Source organism: Corvus brachyrhynchos, unplaced genomic scaffold (genome assembly GCF_000691975.1).
Source record: "Corvus brachyrhynchos isolate BGI_N302 unplaced genomic scaffold, ASM69197v1 scaffold27, whole genome shotgun sequence".
In the NCBI taxonomy this organism is placed as follows: Eukaryota; Metazoa; Chordata; class Aves; order Passeriformes; family Corvidae; genus Corvus; species Corvus brachyrhynchos.
In genome coordinates, this window is record NW_008239139.1 from 1,199,954 (window position 1) to 1,219,328 (window position 19,375).

The 19,375-nt window shown below is 36.2% G+C and overlaps 1 protein-coding gene across 1 annotated transcript in view; it reads right to left on the minus strand.

The window, feature by feature from the left end:
• Positions 1–19,375, minus strand: part of IPO8 (importin 8) — a 39,912-nt gene that overhangs the window by 15,819 nt on the left and 4,718 nt on the right. Inside the window, exons 4-20 of the mRNA XM_017740007.1 lie at positions 19,215–19,371; positions 18,082–18,171; positions 17,578–17,672; positions 16,929–17,013; positions 14,646–14,780; positions 13,707–13,806; positions 11,980–12,056; positions 10,610–10,726; positions 8,260–8,349; positions 7,423–7,588; positions 6,690–6,850; positions 6,122–6,247; positions 5,401–5,467; positions 4,604–4,729; positions 4,032–4,129; positions 2,922–3,017; positions 1,286–1,506 (exon numbers count right to left, since the gene is read on the minus strand). Of these exons, the coding sequence (XP_017595496.1) occupies positions 1,286–1,506; positions 2,922–3,017; positions 4,032–4,129; positions 4,604–4,729; positions 5,401–5,467; positions 6,122–6,247; positions 6,690–6,850; positions 7,423–7,588; positions 8,260–8,349; positions 10,610–10,726; positions 11,980–12,056; positions 13,707–13,806; positions 14,646–14,780; positions 16,929–17,013; positions 17,578–17,672; positions 18,082–18,171; positions 19,215–19,371 (2,007 nt within the window). The remainder of the gene's footprint in view (positions 1–1,285; positions 1,507–2,921; positions 3,018–4,031; positions 4,130–4,603; positions 4,730–5,400; positions 5,468–6,121; positions 6,248–6,689; positions 6,851–7,422; positions 7,589–8,259; positions 8,350–10,609; positions 10,727–11,979; positions 12,057–13,706; positions 13,807–14,645; positions 14,781–16,928; positions 17,014–17,577; positions 17,673–18,081; positions 18,172–19,214; positions 19,372–19,375) is intronic.

Here is a 19,375-nt window from a genome sequence, read left to right on the forward strand (position 1 = left end):
GCAGTACTACAGCAAAAGCCCTACCCTACACCTGCAAGCCACGAAGTGAGGAGACAGCACAGAAGGAAGAGTGACTTTTAGATTTAAGCAATATTACAGATAATTATTTCACTGCTGGCAGCAGCAGATCAAAGAGAGATTTTTGATCCTCCGCTGCCATTCAAGTGCAGTCTGGGCAGAATGACGGGCATGACAATCACGTGTTTAATTTTCATTTTCACAGCCTTTGTCAGCCTTTGTCTCAGATCTAAATACGAGTTTATTTGAGCAGTAGTTTCTTTAGCTGATGCTTTCTGAAAAGCAACACAGAAGAACTGAAAATTAAGCTGCAGCTCACAGTACTATTTGAGATTGGGGCCTAGTCAGACCCTCAACATTTTTCCTCTCTGAATCTGACTAGTTTCTCACTGAATGCTCCAGGATAAACTGTTTTAGGCTATAAATCTCTTTCAGTTTACCACCTGTAGGGAATATCTTCTTTCCTACCATCTCTGTATGCATTCAGCATGTGATATGTAGTAGAAAAAAATGAAAGCACAAAGAGATGAAGCTCAAGAACTTTGCTTCGGCCATAAAAGAAAATTGGTACGTGTAAATCCTAAAATGTCTTGCTCTTTCCTAAAGCTGATAGATATACAAATAATTTAGTAATTAACAATAATATAACCACAAGGTGTGGAAGAAGCAACTTCAGGAAGACACAGTCTAAGCCTGTCCGTACACCTGCAGGCACATGTCAGCCTTCAGTAACAAAACAAAACTCAAGCAGGAAGGTGAGAGGTAGCTGTTAACTACATCTGACTGTCTGCTTTGCCTTTAAGTGGATTTGAATCTCACAGTTAGACACCACATCTCAGCTGAGAGGCAAGCACTGGCCTTCACCTCTGCTCAGCATCAAGTGCATGCTTTGCTAGGTGATGACAGGCTTTGTTCCCCTTCATTAACTTTACAAATATTCAGCTCCTGCCTGAGTGCACACCAGTGCAGCACACACACATTCAAGGGAGCTCACAGTGACGTTTAAGTTCAGCAGTATGCTAAGCAGTCAATGGCACAATGATAAATATGCAAGTTGATTGTGAAGAGCCATTTAAAATCAGAGTGTGGGATTCACTGGAAAGAGTAATGCCTTTTTAAATTAAATAGAGCAGTTAAAAGTAACTTACAAAATACAGAACAGAAAGTACAGTATACAGTATCTCAGATAAAAAGTTAACATGCTGTTGAAAACTTGCTGATCAATTCCTAATATTGTAAAAAAAAAAAAAAACACTTCAATACTTGCCCAAAAAAACAATCTGTGTCATTCATCCACTGGTTTATGAACTGTGCAGTGATGGGCTCAGGATTGTGTGGAAATCTGATGTTCTCCAAGGTGTGCAAAAGTAGGTCAGGATTGTAGTAGAGTGCAGCTATGGCAACTTGAAGACACATGGTACGAAGCTCACTTGTTTTAACTCCTCGAGTCAAGCGCTCCAGAACAGCCTCCACAAAGAGGGGAATACACTGGGCATAAGAGAAATGAGAAAAAAAGAAAAGGGAAGGAAAAAAAAAAAAAAAAGAAAATAATCATTAGACATGTTGCTAGATCACACAAAATTTTATACTACTTTTATCAGAATTATGTCCTGAGTTATCTGGAGTTCAGCTATAGAACCTAGGAACACATTCTATTCCCCTTCTAGCCTCCAATCACACATTTATAAATGTTCCCCAAAACAGCTCTTCTCTGAGCTAAAAATTGCGATGTTATTCTGAGCACAGAATATTTGGGGCCACTTGGTGAAACTTGTTCTAGCATGCATACAAGCTTCAGAAAGAAACTCAGACATTTTCATCTTTAAAGAAAGATACCAAACAATTTCAAAACTAACAGGCATTAGAAATTGAATTATCTAAATCCGTAACATAAGAAGTTTTTCCTAATATATGTAAAGTAATGTTAAATTTCTTAAAAAAGTTTAAAATGAGTTTGTTCTGATAAAAGCAAGTATGCACAAATTTCTAAACAATGATACGAACATCTTCTAAACATGTATATATTTCAATGTGCAGATTTATACTTTACAAAAATTTGGGAAGCACTAGGAAAGTTTTGGTTTATGAGTTTCAGTTCAGTGTGCAACCATTTTAATTCACAGAGTTGTACGGCTCAATTAAGCCTTCCACCACATGCTTATTTTCAATGCAAATGCATTGAATTCACTTTAAACTCTTCCAGATTTCCATTAAAAATAACAACTTTCAGGGAGCATTTTTATCTTCAATTACTTCAGATTTACACTAGTAAAGTTGTATCGGTTTCAGTGAAAATTACCTGAAAATTTATCACTGATATCCATGGACTGCACTGTGGCAACATCAAACATGATATGTCAAGGTAATTTAGGCTCATTACCCAGAACTTGGCCCTTTATAGGAAAAAGACTACTTTCTAAAAAGGTGTTCTAAGAAACTCTGGAAAATTGTGATTATGTTTCTCCCTGCAATCACAATCCAGTCATGCTAAAAAATCTGCATTTCCAAATGCACTAAGTACTTAAACCATTCCAAGTTCCTGTAGCTTGGAGAAACAACAGTAGTTGGATATGTACAGTTTAACCTCTCAGCCACAATAGTTTTAACTCTGTGTTTTGCATCAAAAGGGAAATTCTATTAAGAGAAAGCAAAAAAGGACAATCTTGCACAACATACTATATCCTTATAATTCAGTCTATATCCATTTTGTAGTCATGCCCATTAATATCTTGTCTCAAAACCAAAAAACTCCAACCTTACAAACTCTCCTGAGCTCATTTACTTCTTTCTGTCTTTCTCCCCACTTTATATTTCTCTCAAATTCTCTAATTCCAGCTGTTTCTCTCAGGAATCATGGATCATTAGAAAGCAATAAAAGAGAAAACCTGTTCAATTTGTATCACCTGGTCAATACCCCGTCCTTTGCACTGAAGAACAATCACTTCTAGGAGTTTGGCTGCATGGCACTCTGCATCTTCTCCTGCATCTCCTGTCAGTACCTAACAACCAGAATGACAATTTAATTTATCAGTAGCCACCGACAACACTGAAAGCAAATGCTCCTGTACCTGCATACATCCAAAAATCTCTACACGGCATATACATACGTATTCATGCTAAATTTTCTGGGACACATAATTCACCTCTACAGGACATAAACAAGCGGCTAACAGTGAATTTTAAGAAATAGAAGAAACTGCTGTAGTTCTTAAAGTATGTTATATTCTTTGTATGCCCTCACTTTCCCTTTTTTAGAAAGAAATGTCACTTGTAAGAATTACCGATGTTTTCCACATTGTGTTTCCATTTTTTCACTTCAATTCTAATAGGCACTGGCAGATTAACAGCCTGGTGAAGTGAATGCTATGTCTAGGCTAGTTTCTGATTAAGAACAAGATGTATGCAATTATTCTGTGTGTAGGCACATACATATGAAACTGAGTGCTTCATCTCAGTACATTTCAACCCTGTGGCCACTGTCAATCAAACCTCACAAAGAAGCAAAATTTTCACATTCAAATACTCTTAAGTTTCTTAAAAATAAGCAGGTAGCTAGATGCCTAGCACTCTCTAATGCCCCAAATCAGAGGAGGACTACAGAATGATCTCATACTTTATTATACATGAGAGACTCAGCAAAAAAGAGAAACAAGATAAATGTAGGAAGAACTTCAAATGAGTTTGCACCTTAGCTGACAACCAGAGAGTCCAACTGCAAGATACATAACCCAAGGAAATCAGGCTTCATTAATTCCCTACCTACCAAAATAGCTCTCCATAGAAGAGAGTCAAGATGAACAGCAACTTTCTCCCACACAGATTTTTGCATGTATTTTTTTTAAAGCATGTTGCTTAAAAAGTGTGAAGGTGCTGTGTGTGCTCAGAACTGAGTCAAGACCAAAATTCACTTAGTTCTGAAATGCCTGGCCACCACCTGGCATGTTCAGGTCACTCAGCAACTCTAATTGTTATGTACAAGTGATAAGCACAACAGTAAGAATCAGAAGGCTTACCTTTTTACACATAGAGTAAATGATTTCTAAATGCTTTGGGTTAGACAGTAAAGTATCAGTGTCAATGGTCACATAATTATGCAAGAGAGGCATCATATCTGCAGAACAGGGAGAGCAAAAGAGAAAACAGTTACAAAAAGTGCTAAGCAGAGAGGATGTAGTCCTAAAGGAGAATTCATTAGTTTAGATTCTTGAATATGGCTGGAAATTCAAGCTCTGCAAAAGTCTTTTCTGGAAGAATTGTTCATAAAATGCACTATGCAGGGTGCATTCTAGGAAGAGGAACTAGAGTAAGAGTATATTTTAATTAATCAATTTTTAGTTTCATATTAATTTTGAATATTCAGCTTCCTTTGAGTTCAGGACCCCTACTCACACTGACAGATTTGAACATGCTTCTCCTACTTAAATATCTCCTGTTACACTCCCACACTAAACAGACGTTCAGGGCATGACTCAAATACACAATCATTTGAAACCAAGACATTAAATGGAAGTGACCCTTGTTAGGATGGGTTTTAGAGACGAATTCTCAAAGAATGAAAACATCAATAGAACAGAAGCAATCGTACCTGCAAAGTATTCAAAGCAATCCTGCTGGAAAACCTCGTACAGAACACCTAAAAGCTGCCACATCTGGGGTGAAATCATCTGGCATGTTAAGCTGAAGGCCAAGGACAGAATTTCTTCATAAAACTCTGCAAAAGACAAACAATTTGAAGCAGGGTGCTTCACAAAGTAAATTTAACTTGCAAATACCTTGAAATCTGAAACCGAGTCCTGAGTCATAGAACAACTAGAAGACAACAATTAGAAACTAAATCATACATAGAAAAATAAAACAAATGGTAAAAGACTCTTTCAGACAGGCCTTATGTTGGCTATAGTTACAATGATATGCATAGTTTTCCACTATAAATACACACCAAAAAGATACATCAGCAGCACATTAAAGACGATGCTTCTAATTGATTTACTGAAAAATATATTATTTTCTCAGCCATTGTTTTTTCTGAAAGGCCTTATCACAAAACTGTAACTTTTAGTGCAGCATACTGACAAAGCAGTAATGTAATTGCAGACCATGTCCGTAAGAGACTAATGTAATTGTAGACATTGTCCTTCAACACAATTAGCTAGAATTATAATCAGAACACCATCTTCTGCTTTTGACCTCCAAAACACAATAGCCAATCTGACTAATGTACAAGAGAAGATCAGGAGAAACAAATTACAATGGTAAAGTAGGAACTTTCTTTCTTTAAAGAAACACACAAAAAGATAAAATTCTGTTCTGGAAGATAGTAATAATTTATTTACACAAAAAATTATTCTTTTTTCTTTTCTAAAAATTATCTCTAAAACATACCTATAACGTGTTTCTGTAAAACAAGGCCAATGATCTGTAAACAAATGCTCTCAAGCTGTTGAGTGATCTGAAATAAAAACATAAAGCACCTTATTAAAAAAATTAGAACTACAGCAATCAAATAAATGTATTTGACTAATTCAGTCTGAGAAGTTCTCCAAATGAAAAAGGCTTTTATCATTTTTAAATGCTGCATTAACAATCGCAAAATTATGAAATAAGGTCTCCCTGATGCCAAAAGAACCTCTTTACCCTGAATATGTGATATGTAGACATACATTGCACCACAACTGGGAGACCAATTCCTAGGCATTCTATCCAAGAAATTGCTGGGTAAACTACAGATATGGGTCACCACTGTAAAAAAACTAGCCTTATGCAAAATATTTCTTCTTAAATTATACTTTAACATGCTGTAATACAACTAGCCACTGTGAGGAAAATTAACGCTACCCCAGCCAAAACCAGCACATTCCAATGAAGCATTTATCAAGTAAGAGCTAAGAATTTTACCCTTGGGACATAAGTTCCCTTGAAGTTGAGAAAGCTCAATGATTAATAAATTCCAAAAGTAAACTTTTGGGCTTTAGATTCAGATCTGTCAGAGATGGCTTGCTACCATCCTGCCAGAGTAAATGCACATTCATGCCAAGTGATGCAACATACACAGAAGTGCTTGTTGTCATGAATGAAAGGAGAAAAGCATGAAGGAAAATCTCACCTCCTTGTGATCTTCCACAACTGTCAGGATTGTGTCAATTGTGTGCAAGATGCCCATGGCCATAACGGTTTTGTCCTCTACTTCCTCATATTCCTCACTCTGAAGTACTTTACCAAATATTTCGGCCTGTGAACAAAACCAAGCAACTTGACATTCAAGAGCGAACCCGTGTTTCTAATTTGTCATTCAAAACCAAGGCAGTTAATGCAGCAGCAGCAATGCTTTATCTGTAAGAGCTGTCAGCACTGAAAAATATGCTTGCTACTTTTGAAAGGGGAACGTAGCAAATTAAAATCTCCTTTTTTTTTAGAAGTCTGACTATGTTAAGTCATTTGAAATGCTAAATAGTCAGAGCTTGGCTCATTAAAACCAGTGACACAAATCAGTATCTTTGAAAAATCGACAGGTTTTAAAGATGCTTCATAGAGAAAAAAAGCCATAAATACTGTAAATACTACAGGTGGGCCCTTATAAAGATTACTTTAAACAGTGCACACTTCAAACAGAGTTCATTTACCAAATTAGGCATGTACTTCTGACTGGACTGTTATTTCCCTATTGCTCTTACCAGGTGCTGAGTCATGTCCACAGCGATAGTAGCCACTTCCTGGCTGTACTCATAGATCATCTTCTGGATTACATTCGTAAGATCATCGTTTTCTGTCTCTCTGACAATGTGCAGGAGCTCCTGCATCACTGGCCTTACATAAGGCTTCACATATTCCTTGGCTAAAAAACCAATAGGAACTAGGTGAAATCAACTATCTATAAACACAAATATACATACAGCATCTCCAAACTGCCAGGTAGCTAACTACTCTTGAACAAAGTAAGTTTTTTTAATGCGAATTCACTAGAGAAATAAAAAAGCCAAAAAACATACCCAAGGCAATTTTACAGTCCATAGCTAGTAGGCAAAGTAAATTGCGTAATATCGCAATGCCATCTACAGCTAAAGTCCAGTTTTGAGGAAATATTTGCTCTCATATATAAGCAGTATTCATTCTTAAACATAAACACTATTTAACTTCACTAAAAAAACCCAAAGACAGGTGATATTTACTTTATTAAAACAAACATGCTGATTCTAATTTTTTTTGTGCCAAAAAAACTTGAAGTCAGAATTCTGGGATGTATACAGTAACTAATGAGCAAGTGAAGCTGTCTAAACATGACGAAATATTCTGAAATCTGTCTTTAAATGGCAGAAATGTTTAACAGATAAATCTGCACCAACCTTCTCGTCTCTACAAAAAAATCAATAGGTCAGTGTATACAGCTGATGAATCACTGCCACATACCTTGCTCTTGGTTGCTTATTAAGGTCTGAAGAGCTATGGCTGCTTCTACTTTGACAGGCATTTCCTTATCATCAATCAGGCTCTTCTTTGCCAGCTCTACTGCATTCCTCAAGTTTAGCTCATTGTGAAATTTCAGAGCACTGAATGAATGAAGTACCCAACAGGACTGCAAGGCAAAAAGAGAAGCAAGTTAGGGACTATGGTAATTTTAAGCATTTTTAATTGATTCAAAACCAATATTAACTATCTCCCTGTTTGAATGCACTGCTTTTTTTTTCCTCCACTTAATTATGGTGTATTCATACATTAAATGTAACACAAGTTTTGCACTCAAGCAGTTCTTTATTCTCCTTTCCCAAATTCCAATAAACTCAGTATGCACATAACTGGCATTCATAGCTTTGGTACTTCTGGGGGAAATAAAATCAGAAAAAAAATAACGAAAACTGTTTGTCTATGACTGATATTGGCACTTGGGGATTCTCTTCAAGCAACACTCAAACTGACATTACCTACTTGCAGAAATCCTGCCTATTCTTCACAGCCATCCAAGTACTCTAGTTATTGAGCTCTGCTATGAAAAATGGCCACAATCACTGCTCAAATTCTCAAGTTTGATTGAAGAGGTGAACATTAATACAACACAGAGCCTTCATCAATTCATTTAACTGAAAAACCATTTTTAAATCAAAATACTGAAAAAATACTGCACAAGAGTGTTATTTTAAATTTTACTATGTATTTACTTAATTTCTTTCTTCAACATTCAGAATGAAATCAAACTGCAAAGGAAGGAACCATGGCAAATACTGGAATTGATGTAACAAGTGAACTTACTCGAGCTCTAAGATACCCCAGGTTAGACATGAACAAGGGAAACACGTGATTCTGTAACATTAGTTCCATTTGATCCTTGAAGACACTCTTCTGTTGGAGTAAGGAAGAATTAATTTTGGAGACCATTCATTTTACATACTTCTGTCTAGCCCATAATGCATTTCAAATATCAACCCTGGGAAATACAATTATTTGCCTATATAATAAAGCCATTGTCCCACAAAGAGAACTGAATCCCTTACCTTGAATAGAACAAACTCAAAAGCATAGCAAGTTCAAAACCAGGTAAGTGAAAGAACTGTACATACAATACTCTACTTGGCATTATTCATTACAACCTGTAAACTGGAATTTCCATGTTATTTAAGGCAATTAATTCCAGCTGATTTTTCTTAAAAACTAACTAGGATCAATAACCTAGTACTTCCATTCTTCCTAGAAAGGAGTACATACATACCTGAAGATAAATATGAGCCTACTATGGAATAGATCTGAGTTTCAAATGACCTACTGTTACTCTAAGTATCAAAACGTATTATTTTGGACACTACAGCAACAAATCACATCTTTTTTTCATGTTTATTAATGGCTGAAGATAATTCCTTTGTGACAGATATCTCCTTAGCTGCAGAAGGATACTGGATGAGAGTTTTTCTTCATTATTCCAACCTTAGCAAAACCCAAGATACTCACAGGAAGCTAGAACCAGCACGGAGATTTGAGACTTTCCTTATAGTCTCAGAACAATAGAAAAGATACATGCTAGGGATGCTGTTACCATCCAAAGGAACGATTCAGTGGCTAAGATAGGAAGAGGGTGAAATGGGACATTCAGTACAACACGTATCTTACACGATCACACTTCATTTCACCAATGCATACAGCATTTTTTCCATGCTGATTCTCCAGAGGCACATGAAGGACTGAGCAGAGAAACAACAGAGAGAAAGGAAAATAATGCTCCTTTGTGCACACAGGCCAGAAGTTTGCAGGCATTGAAATGGAGCTGCTGTGGGGAGCCAGGTGGCTAAGGCAGGGTCATTGTGCCTGTGAGCTCCTCAGACGCTCTACCTCAGTCAGCTTAAGAGACAGAAAGCACTTACAAATCCAGGATTTTATATGGAAACAGCTGATGGAATGTTGCTATGTATCAAATTCAAAACACGAGAAATTCAGATTTTAAAGGGGTCTGCAGTGTCTGGGGTTATTACTCTTTTATAAAGTAAAATATAACCTCATGTTTCAGGACTGAAAATTTCAAATAGGAGCAGAATATTGGAATAAATCCTCCTTTTTCCCCTCAGGATAGAGATAAATATGTTAATATGAAAGTCTCCTTACAACACAACCAATGTCATCCTCTTTCATTGTTATACTCCAGCATGAGGAAGGGCATTTACAATCCAAAATAATCTACAAAAATTCTGCAAAAGTGACTGATGTTTCAGGATTTAAGATCAGCTAACAGATTGGTACATTGGTGAAAAAAGAGATGGTAAATCTTGGTAAGATGTTGCTTGTAATAGGAAGACACATCCTGCACAGAGAGACAATTCAGACAAACTATAATAAATTACTTTTAAAAAGAAGCCTCTAGAACAAGGTCACCATTCTCATGCTAAAATGATAATGATTTGGAAATTACTTTTGACATGGAGCAAAGGCATATTTTGGACTCCACCATCTACAAAAGCACCAGGCAAACTGTAATCATTATTAATTAGAGAGCAACAGTGTGGATTAAATTTGTATTCAGATTCCAGAAAAATACTCAAAATTCTGAAGATGCTGTCTATAAAATAATGGAGGAAGGCTCTTTGTTCTTCCTAGCTTTTTTCAAAACTCCGAACTGGCAGAAGAAGTAAGACTTAAAGCTACACATTGCAAAGTAAAAAAGTTGGAAAGCTAGACAAAACATTCCTGCAACATGTTAAGTAAACCTTTTCCTGGAACCAGAAGAAGCCCATAACAGTGCAGGCTGTTGGGGAATTTCATAAAGAATCACAGGCAATGTTGCTGATAGAATGCATGTTTGATTTCTTAACTCTTCCATTTAACTAGTAAAGCAGGAGGGGACCAGGGGACTGCTCTCTAACAAACAAACAGAGCTTTGGAAAAGCGTGAGAAGGAAAATCTGTGTATAAAACTGTGATATAAAAACCAGGAAAGAATGTTAATATTTTTAAATAAACAGACTCTCATATTCTGATTGCAATCAGAGTGCAATCTCTCTACAGACTTTATGAATATGGCTAAGGGCTAGCCATACTTTATAAAGCAAGACTATTTTATTTTAAATCTCAGTTGATAGCAGGAATTGCAAACCTTTTTCATTTCTTTACCCACTTACCTTCAGTAAAATATCTGCTAGGGATCCTATAACATGCAAAGCTCCATCTTTTTTCCTCGGATCAATGTTTGGCTCTGTCAGAATCTGGTAGCAATATGCCATCATTTTTGGTAATACCTATGCAGGACAGAAAGCACACAATCCCCTTTTGTCAAGTTATTTCAATAGCATCGTTTAAAAAATTCGCATGACATTTTCAAGAAGAAGTTTTGTTTTGGCCAAAGCAATGTGAGGTACTAAGTGTAGCATCTTTCAATAGTTAAAATGTGGAACTATGAAATTTTCAACTTTTCAGCCAAACTGGTCAAAATTAGGTTAATCTCCTTGAAATTTTGCATTACTAATAGCAAGTAAGGTATTTTTGTTACTGTCTTGAGGCAAATCAGAAAAGGTGATGAAAAGGCACCTCACCCATTTTTTCCCTTAAGTTCTTTTCTGGCTTGTCTCACACATAAATATAAATACATATGCGTGTGTACATATATGTATGAAAATATATATGTGTATTTTCAAGGAGAGCTTGGACTAAAACCTCATAAACTTAATTTGATCTATTGATTTTGGCAGTAGTTTCTAAAGTTGACTAGACTTAGAAAAGTTTCTTAGCAAAACCAGCTGAATGTGATTTCCACACCCATTATGTCCTTTTCCAATTCGCCATTTTGATGGTCTAAATACAAATTATGAAAATGAGAAGGAAGATCAGTGGACAAGAACTGTTCTGACAATAAGGAAGTAGAAAGGTCATATTCCACCTAATGTAAAGACTGTGTTCTCCTCTGAAAATCCACCTGGAAATGGAGGTCCATGATTACTGGATGTTAAAATGGAACCTAGAAAAACATTTGCTGTTTTAGCAAACTGCTTTCCAGGGTTTGCCTGGGTATTTTTGCACAGATCACTGTAAATACAGAAGGATCTACAGAAAAGTTTCATCCTCATTTAAAGAGGAACTGTATGAAATGGGTTTTGTCCTTGCTAATTTCATAGCTGTTAAGAAGGATTTTTAAACGGCATCAGTGAAAATTATTAAGTATCAGGTCCACTTTCCCTCCTGCTACAGTTAGTGATACTCAGAACAGCTGTGACAGAGGCTGTTTGTAAACTTGGGAGAATCTATTCCAATACATCTATTCCAACCCAGTTTGTATCTGGCAGATGAATTTTAAACCTGCAAGAAGAATCCACTTAGTATTTATACACGCCATACTTTAACTCTCCCAAAATCGAGAGCATTCAGCCAGGACACATTTGACTACGTAGCAGCAAGTAGATTTTTCAAGAATAGCTTCCTGTACCATCTTCAAACATAAGAGGAAAATAACATTATTAAGGAAAATGCAAATAATTAAAAGCCACTGGTTTCATACCTCTTTTCTCTTCTTTGCAGCAGTGTAAAGGAGATTCTGTGCTGCTGTTGTTGTGGATGCATAGTCCTCAAATACATCTGAAAAATGGGGAGAAAAAGGCATTAAAAGTTTTTTCTTTTCTGAATAATTGATTTTTTAAAAACCATCTTGTTTTTCGGGTATCACAAAATCTGGATGAATACATAACCTCAATATAATTGACATGATTGTCTTCATGGTTAAAAATTCAGACCCAAGCTTATGTCACATACCTTAACAAAGCATTTACTTCTTGCCTTCCAAATCCACTGCCACTCTTCATTCCCTTAATTAAGAATATGCTATTTATTCATTAGCTTTTTTGAGACCATAGACAAGGGATGAAAAATCCCATCTCTTTTTTAAATTAAAACCCCTATAGGAAGAACAACAATACATTCCAGTACCATCTGTATACCATGTGTACACATTTTTGACTCCATTTTATTAAAACCTCATGGGAAACTTTTTGTACGTTAAAACTACTTAGATCTGAGGTTGTTTTATATCTGCTGAAAGGTCAAGTTTTTTAGTTTCATTCATTGCAAGTAAACCTCCTCTGTTCATATTGAAAGTATAATTTATATGTTGGAAAAAAAACCTCCTGCAAATATGTTCTAATCCAAACATCCCTACACAAACTGGATGAAACGAAAAGATCTTAAAATGTGATCTTAAAATGTGACCCAAATTACATACCAACTTTTCCTGAAAACTTTAAGATAAAACATCATTAAGAAATACTACCAGATTACTGGAATTCTTGTTCCAAACGAAAAGCTGCCTCACTAAACTTGCATTTAATGTACTTTGATACTTGAGTGTTTTTTTACCTTCCATGATACAATCTGAATCTGTACTTAACTGCCTCAGCTACACATAAAAATAAGATTCACTACTTACACAGAAAGAACTGAATTCACACACCAAAAATCAAGGATATATTTATACTCCAGTGATCAACACTATGTTGTAATTAATTTGTTGCATAACAACTCCCCAAGCTTTTAAAATTATTCTATGAATATTTAAATTCTGTTTTCACATATGCTAATCCCAAATCAACTAATTAAAATTTCCCAAATGCTGCATATATATCTCTGTGGTGCCTGGCTCACAGGAGTTTTCCAGCTAAAACTGCTGTACTTTTAAAGTACCCTTCTCCTTTTCAGTGACAAGACTCTTTTAATAAATGTAATTATTCATAATATGGCCCTGTGTGTTATTCCCAAGATTTTGCACTGTCTCTTTTAAAAGAATATATATATCTAATTACCTTACAATTTAGTAGTAAAAAGTGGCAGAAAAATGCTGAAGGCATTGACAATTTTCAACATGGAAAGAGTAAGTCAGGCCTCTTCTGGTCAAAGTGAGAGCTGCAGGAACCTGCAGACAGCTGGCACATCTGCAAGTCAGGATTCTGAAACTGGCACTAACAAGTGAGCAAGCCAGTCTGTCTGGGCTGCTCTGAGCACATGTGAAGTAGAAAAAAAACTGAGAGTCATTTAGTTCGAAGCTACCAGTCAAATGGCCCAAACTCACTTGATCTGCCACCTGCTTTTAGCTACAGATTGGTGAGATTTAAGAAAAGTTTTCTTCTTCCCAGAGTTCAGGTCACTGGGGGTAAAGAGAGACATTACAGTGACCATGCTGATCACTGGAACTACAGCGTGCAGTTACAATGAAAGCAAAAAATAAAGCCAAATTACCAAATTTCATGCGGATATATTCATATGGATCCTCTTGCCAGAGCTCTTCGTCCTCATCTTTGTAGCACATTAGAGAGAATATCACCTCTTCTGTTATAGTCTAATTTTAGAAAAGCCAAATACACGTAAGTACACATAAACTAAAATTCCAGTACAGCTTCCCTCCACCACAGACTAATTTATTAGACTTATTTTTCTGAAGAGTTAAATTCCTTTAAGCAGCACTTTTATTTTGTCTAACAGAAACAAATTCACAGTACTATAGGTACTTTCCTTTTGAAATAGTCCCAGACAGCAGCAGTAAGTATACAATCTATCTTTATAATGTTACATTACCATGCACAAAATATACTTCAGGACATAGTCTGTACACAGCAGAGTATTACATTCTGCAGAAGGATCTCACCAATGCAATACCTAACAAGAGAATGGATTTCAGAGTCCTTCCCCTTAAAAGTCATGGAATTAACTAGCTACAAAGAGGATCTTATGATATGAAAAAATAAAAGAACAGGAAAACCACTTTTCATTTGTTCTTATAAAACATGTCCTTAAAAGAGGTTTTAGCTCCTCTTACATGAATGTTCTCTTTATGCACTATCTTTGCACTACAATCAAAAAATCTATTGACAATCCTGAACACCAGCAACTAATAAAAGCCAGAACATTATGACTTTCTAGCAGACTGTAAAAATTAAAACAAAGAACTTACGGAACAGAATCCCTGATTGAGTTAACAGTATCTGCAATAAAAGGCAGCAATATATTGCAAAACACAACCACATTTGTGTAGAAATGCTGTTTTATTTTCCAGATCAATTGCTGAATGATTCATGAAACCTTCTTTAAAACCACAGAACTTGTTGGGGGGGTGGTGGTGAGGTTTTTTTAATCCCTCTGATGGCATGCACTGTTTATGATGGGGTTTTATCCACTGACCTGTATGTGTGGCTTCATTTGCTTCCATGTTATAGAGTGAATCACCCCTTGGTTCAGGTAATTCAGTGTTTGCTGAAGAACACGTGGTGCAACATAGTCTTTCTGCCTGTACTGGTCTAAGATTCTTAAGAGAACCTAAAGAAGTGACAAATTGGTATTTTTAAATGAAGACTGAAAATTCTGTCTCATGCACTAACATGCAGTGCACTCCCTCAATGAATATACATGAACAGATAAATTAGTTTTACAGTAGATGTTCTAGTATTAGAAATCACTATAATGCCCTTGATCCAAAAATAGTAAATAATTTAAATATCAAGGTTCTAATCCTGCAAACATTTATGCAAATGTCCACCTTTACTACTAGCCTTACCAGATGAACACTTGTGATTATAAACCAAAGATACACTACAACAGTCACAGGCTCACAGTTTACAGAGGCCTCAGCAAAATTTGGAATAGGTAAGGAAAAGGCACAGGGAGATGTTCAAACTGGTTGCTTCTATACCTGCTAAGTGATGTCTGTGTTCATATTTAAGGACAGGTCCCTAAAGAAGACAAATTACTTTGGAAGAACAGTGATGAGAACTGAAATACTAAACCAGGAAAGAAAAATAGGTTCACCTAAATCTCTGAATCAGAAGAGATGCAAACCCTTTAACTTCAATTACCTATTGTAGCCATCAGATAGTATCACCTAGCATGCTATTATAAACTCTATTACACAAAGCTTCCTTGGTATAAAGGTTTGCTCTACTAAGAAAAAAACACAGTACAAGCCACTAATCTGCACTAATGGCAGGGGGAATAAGACAAATTACTTTGGAAGAACAGTGATGAGAACTGAAATACTAAACCAGGAAAGAAAAATAGGTTCACCTAAATCTCTGAATCAGAAGAGATGCAAACCCTTTAACTTCAATTACCTATTGTAGCCATCAGATAGTATCACCTAGCATGCTATTATAAACTCTATTACACAAAGCTTCCTTGGTATAAAGGTTTGCTCTACTAAGAAAAAAACACAGTACAAGCCACTAATCTGCACTAATGGCAGGTCAATTATTAGTAAGTGTAAAGAAGTGGCATATACACGAATAACAGTAAAAATAAAGGGCAATGCAGAACAAAAATGTGAGTCATATGCTTTTAGCAGAACAATTCTGCTTCCTAATTCTTCAGAACATGATAATAAATTTTATTTTTAATATAGCTCCTTCATTAGGAATACTAAGTCTGATGTTAAGTCTTCTATATGACATGTTCCCAGGACAAGAACTGTCTGTTTCTTATACAGACTCTAGCACAATGTCAGCACTTACCAACTGATGAGTAAGTAACAAAGGCTTAGTAATGTAATATTCACAATAGAATTCCGTAAGCAATCATGATAAATCGCTATTTAAGAGCCAGAAATTGAAGAAGTGTGCAGACCATCCAGCACATTTATCTTGAAAGCTAAACTGTCCCCTCTGCAACATAGTTTAATGCCTTAACAGACAAACTTTAAGTATTTAAAATTGTAACTGCCCACGGGAGTCTGTTTTTCCACTCTGGAGTTACACATTGCAAGGAATTTAGAATAACTATTAGACTGCTTCCCTTTTCATTTAATTTACAGCCTTACACAACCACTCCTATCCTGATGGATAAACTATTCTGTTGTCAAACTGGATGGAGGAAAGTAATTTTGTTTAGCAACTTTATCAGAACTGAACTGTCTCCACACACCATGTTAAACACAAATAATTAGCATTCCCTAACAAAAATAATTTCCTTGCAAACTGAATTTAGGCTACATTTTCAGATAATATGTTTTCCAGGGATAAAATAATGTTCATTGCTGTTCTCCAGACATCTTCTAACCTGCTTGTATCTTCCTGAAATAAAACAGTATCATTGGATTACTGTACCTAAGTTGTTTGCAGCAAAAGCACTTGGGAAAGACAGGACTGAAAATACATGAAATGAGGCCTCTGCACCAAAAGTGTTCCTCTCGGTTGTATCAAGAGTGCTTATACACGACAATACCACCATTTTATCAGCGCTCATCTTTTCTGAGAGTTTTCCTGCAGGGTTTTTTGAATTGGTGAAAATTCATGTTATTATACCTCAGCTGTATGGCACTGAAGAACTGAAGAACTTCTCAATCACTAAAAGGAAAACCTGCCAGACTCTCTTCATTTTGTTTAATAAATTAACCTCAATACAAGCACACTGTTAAAAAGTAATACATTTCTTCAGCCAAAATAATGCAATTCACAAAAAGTGAACTGTGCTTACCTGTTGTATGCCCACAGCATAGGTTTTTAGAAAGAAATCTGAGAATTCAAAGTATTCTTTAGTTACATTTCCAGGACTTCCATATCTTTAAAAGGAAAAGGACACAGATATTTACACTGTGAGAAGTCTATAGTGTCAGGAAAACACAGTACTTTCTAAACCATAAAGGACCCCGAGTGGTCTTGCATCAGCAAAGGAAACCTTTACCACAGGTTTCTTCTAAAGCCACCCTTTCCCATAACACCTCACTTCCCTTTTCTTAAATTATCCTAAGGTACGATATTATACTCAAGTAAACACGGCCGACTTTTTGTCACAAGCTGTGTAACTTCCATGTTTATGGACTTCTTTTCAAATCTTCCCCTGCCTTTATATTTGAGAATATAAACACTTGTAGCCGGGTGTAGTAAAATAAATACATATTTAGATAAATTTACTTTTCCTGTGGGGCAAGTTTCTTGCCATCTTAAGAGAGTCAAATCATTTCACTAGGAGCTGAGACCATTGTGCCAGTGCAAGGCAGAGGACAGCAGCAGGAAAACCTCTTCAGTGACCATGAGCTGTTTAATTGATCAAATTTCTTCTCTACTTGCATGTCAACTAATGGTATAGACTTGTAACCCAAATTTGGTTTTAATCAGTTTGTTACCGTTCAAAGAGACGAGCTACAATATGCAATGCCCACTTCTTGCATTTCCACCACACCAGCTCTGGTCTATCATCTTCATCAATTTGCAAAGTCTCCTACAAACAAATACATGTATTTTAAATTAGTTACATCACTTGTTGAGAGCAATTACACTTTAAACATTCCTTGCTGAGAAAACTAATATAAACACACAGCATGGACGAAAGCTTTGGTTCTATTAACAGTTACATAACACCCAGGAGCTTTCAATTATCTTAATTAGCCAATATAATGTGTACACGCAATACCTGCACAACAGCTGTACTTTAATTTCAAAATTATGCGAATTTACAAAATGCAAATTCTCAGATATACTTTAATACTACATCACTTTGGTTCAAAAATCCAAGGAAAAGAATCTTAAACAGAAATCTTAAAAAAAGAACACTTAGAAAATCTTTACACGGACTGCTCCTCAAACGCCAACACACAGGTATCAGAGGTCTTTACAAAGCCAAAACTCACCAGTGGCACATTTCTATCAATGATGGTCCGGAAGATCTCCATCCACTGAGTCATAGTCTGGTTATTCACCAACTGGAGGGGCAATGCATACTGCAATAAGGGAAAAAACACAGGTATGAAATACTATTTTCCTCTGTAAAAGGCAGATCTTCCTGTAATAGTTACATTCTAAGGAAGATGAGGTTTTAAGTAAAACTAAAACCAATTAGGTTACATATCAACACTACTCTAATTGCAACCTTCTTGGTACAATTTGGAGAGGAATTTCTGAGCAGACATAATTTGAGGAAAGTTCCTTGGTCTAAGAACTCTCTTCGTTTTTCTTCCTCACAACAGCCCAGGTAACTTTGAGGACCACAGCAGTATCTGTATTACAGGGTTTGGGCAAACCAATAGCATTTTAGCAAGCAAAATGTACTCCTTACTACTACCTAGCTACTATCCAGTAAATCTTACTTCTCTACAAAATCCAAAGAAAAGTGACGATATTCAGGCAAGTTATTGAAAACAAAAATAGGATCTTGGTATCTTTTTAATCCTCCACCCATTTAATAACAAACTATTTTAGCTTTTTAACCCCCAGTAAGAATTTACAGGCTGCTCCTTATGAAGGATCTGGTTTGCTTTCCAATTCTCTGTAAGTACTCCTTCACCAAACTCATCCCAGTAAAAGCCAAACTCATCTTTCTGAAGTGCATGTGCCTCAACACACAATATCTGCCAGATCTTCAGGAGATAATGATAAATGCCACCCAGTGAAGTGCAGCATTCGACAATTACACTACAATATCCATTACTGACACTTTCAGAGGCCTACCACACAGTCCAGATAACCATGCAGTTCATGTCAGGCTATGTGCAACTTTATAAAAATAGGAACACTTCTCTAGTGAGCTTACAGATAGAACGTGCAGAAGCACCTACATTCATTAAAAATTTAATCTGGGAGATCGTGTGACCAGCTTCGAAGTAGAAAAATCTATAAATATCCTATTTCTGTAACACCTGCTTATTGTACATTACTTTTCCCATCCAAATGGGTATTCTTATTTAATCACACCCCTGAGTATTCTGAAAGGGGTCACTGTGCCCAGCAAAGTAAAAGTTTGGTTTTCCTCTACACAGATGCCCACCTGAACAAGAGCATAGAAGATTTTTAAGATTTGTTTCTGAAGCAGTACAGAGTAATGGGAGTTATCAGGCAGAAGCTGGATCATCTGCTGCTGAATCCGAGGCAAAAATATTTGCATGGCGGCTATGAGAGGATCTCGCTCCTCTGCCTTTTTGTATCTGG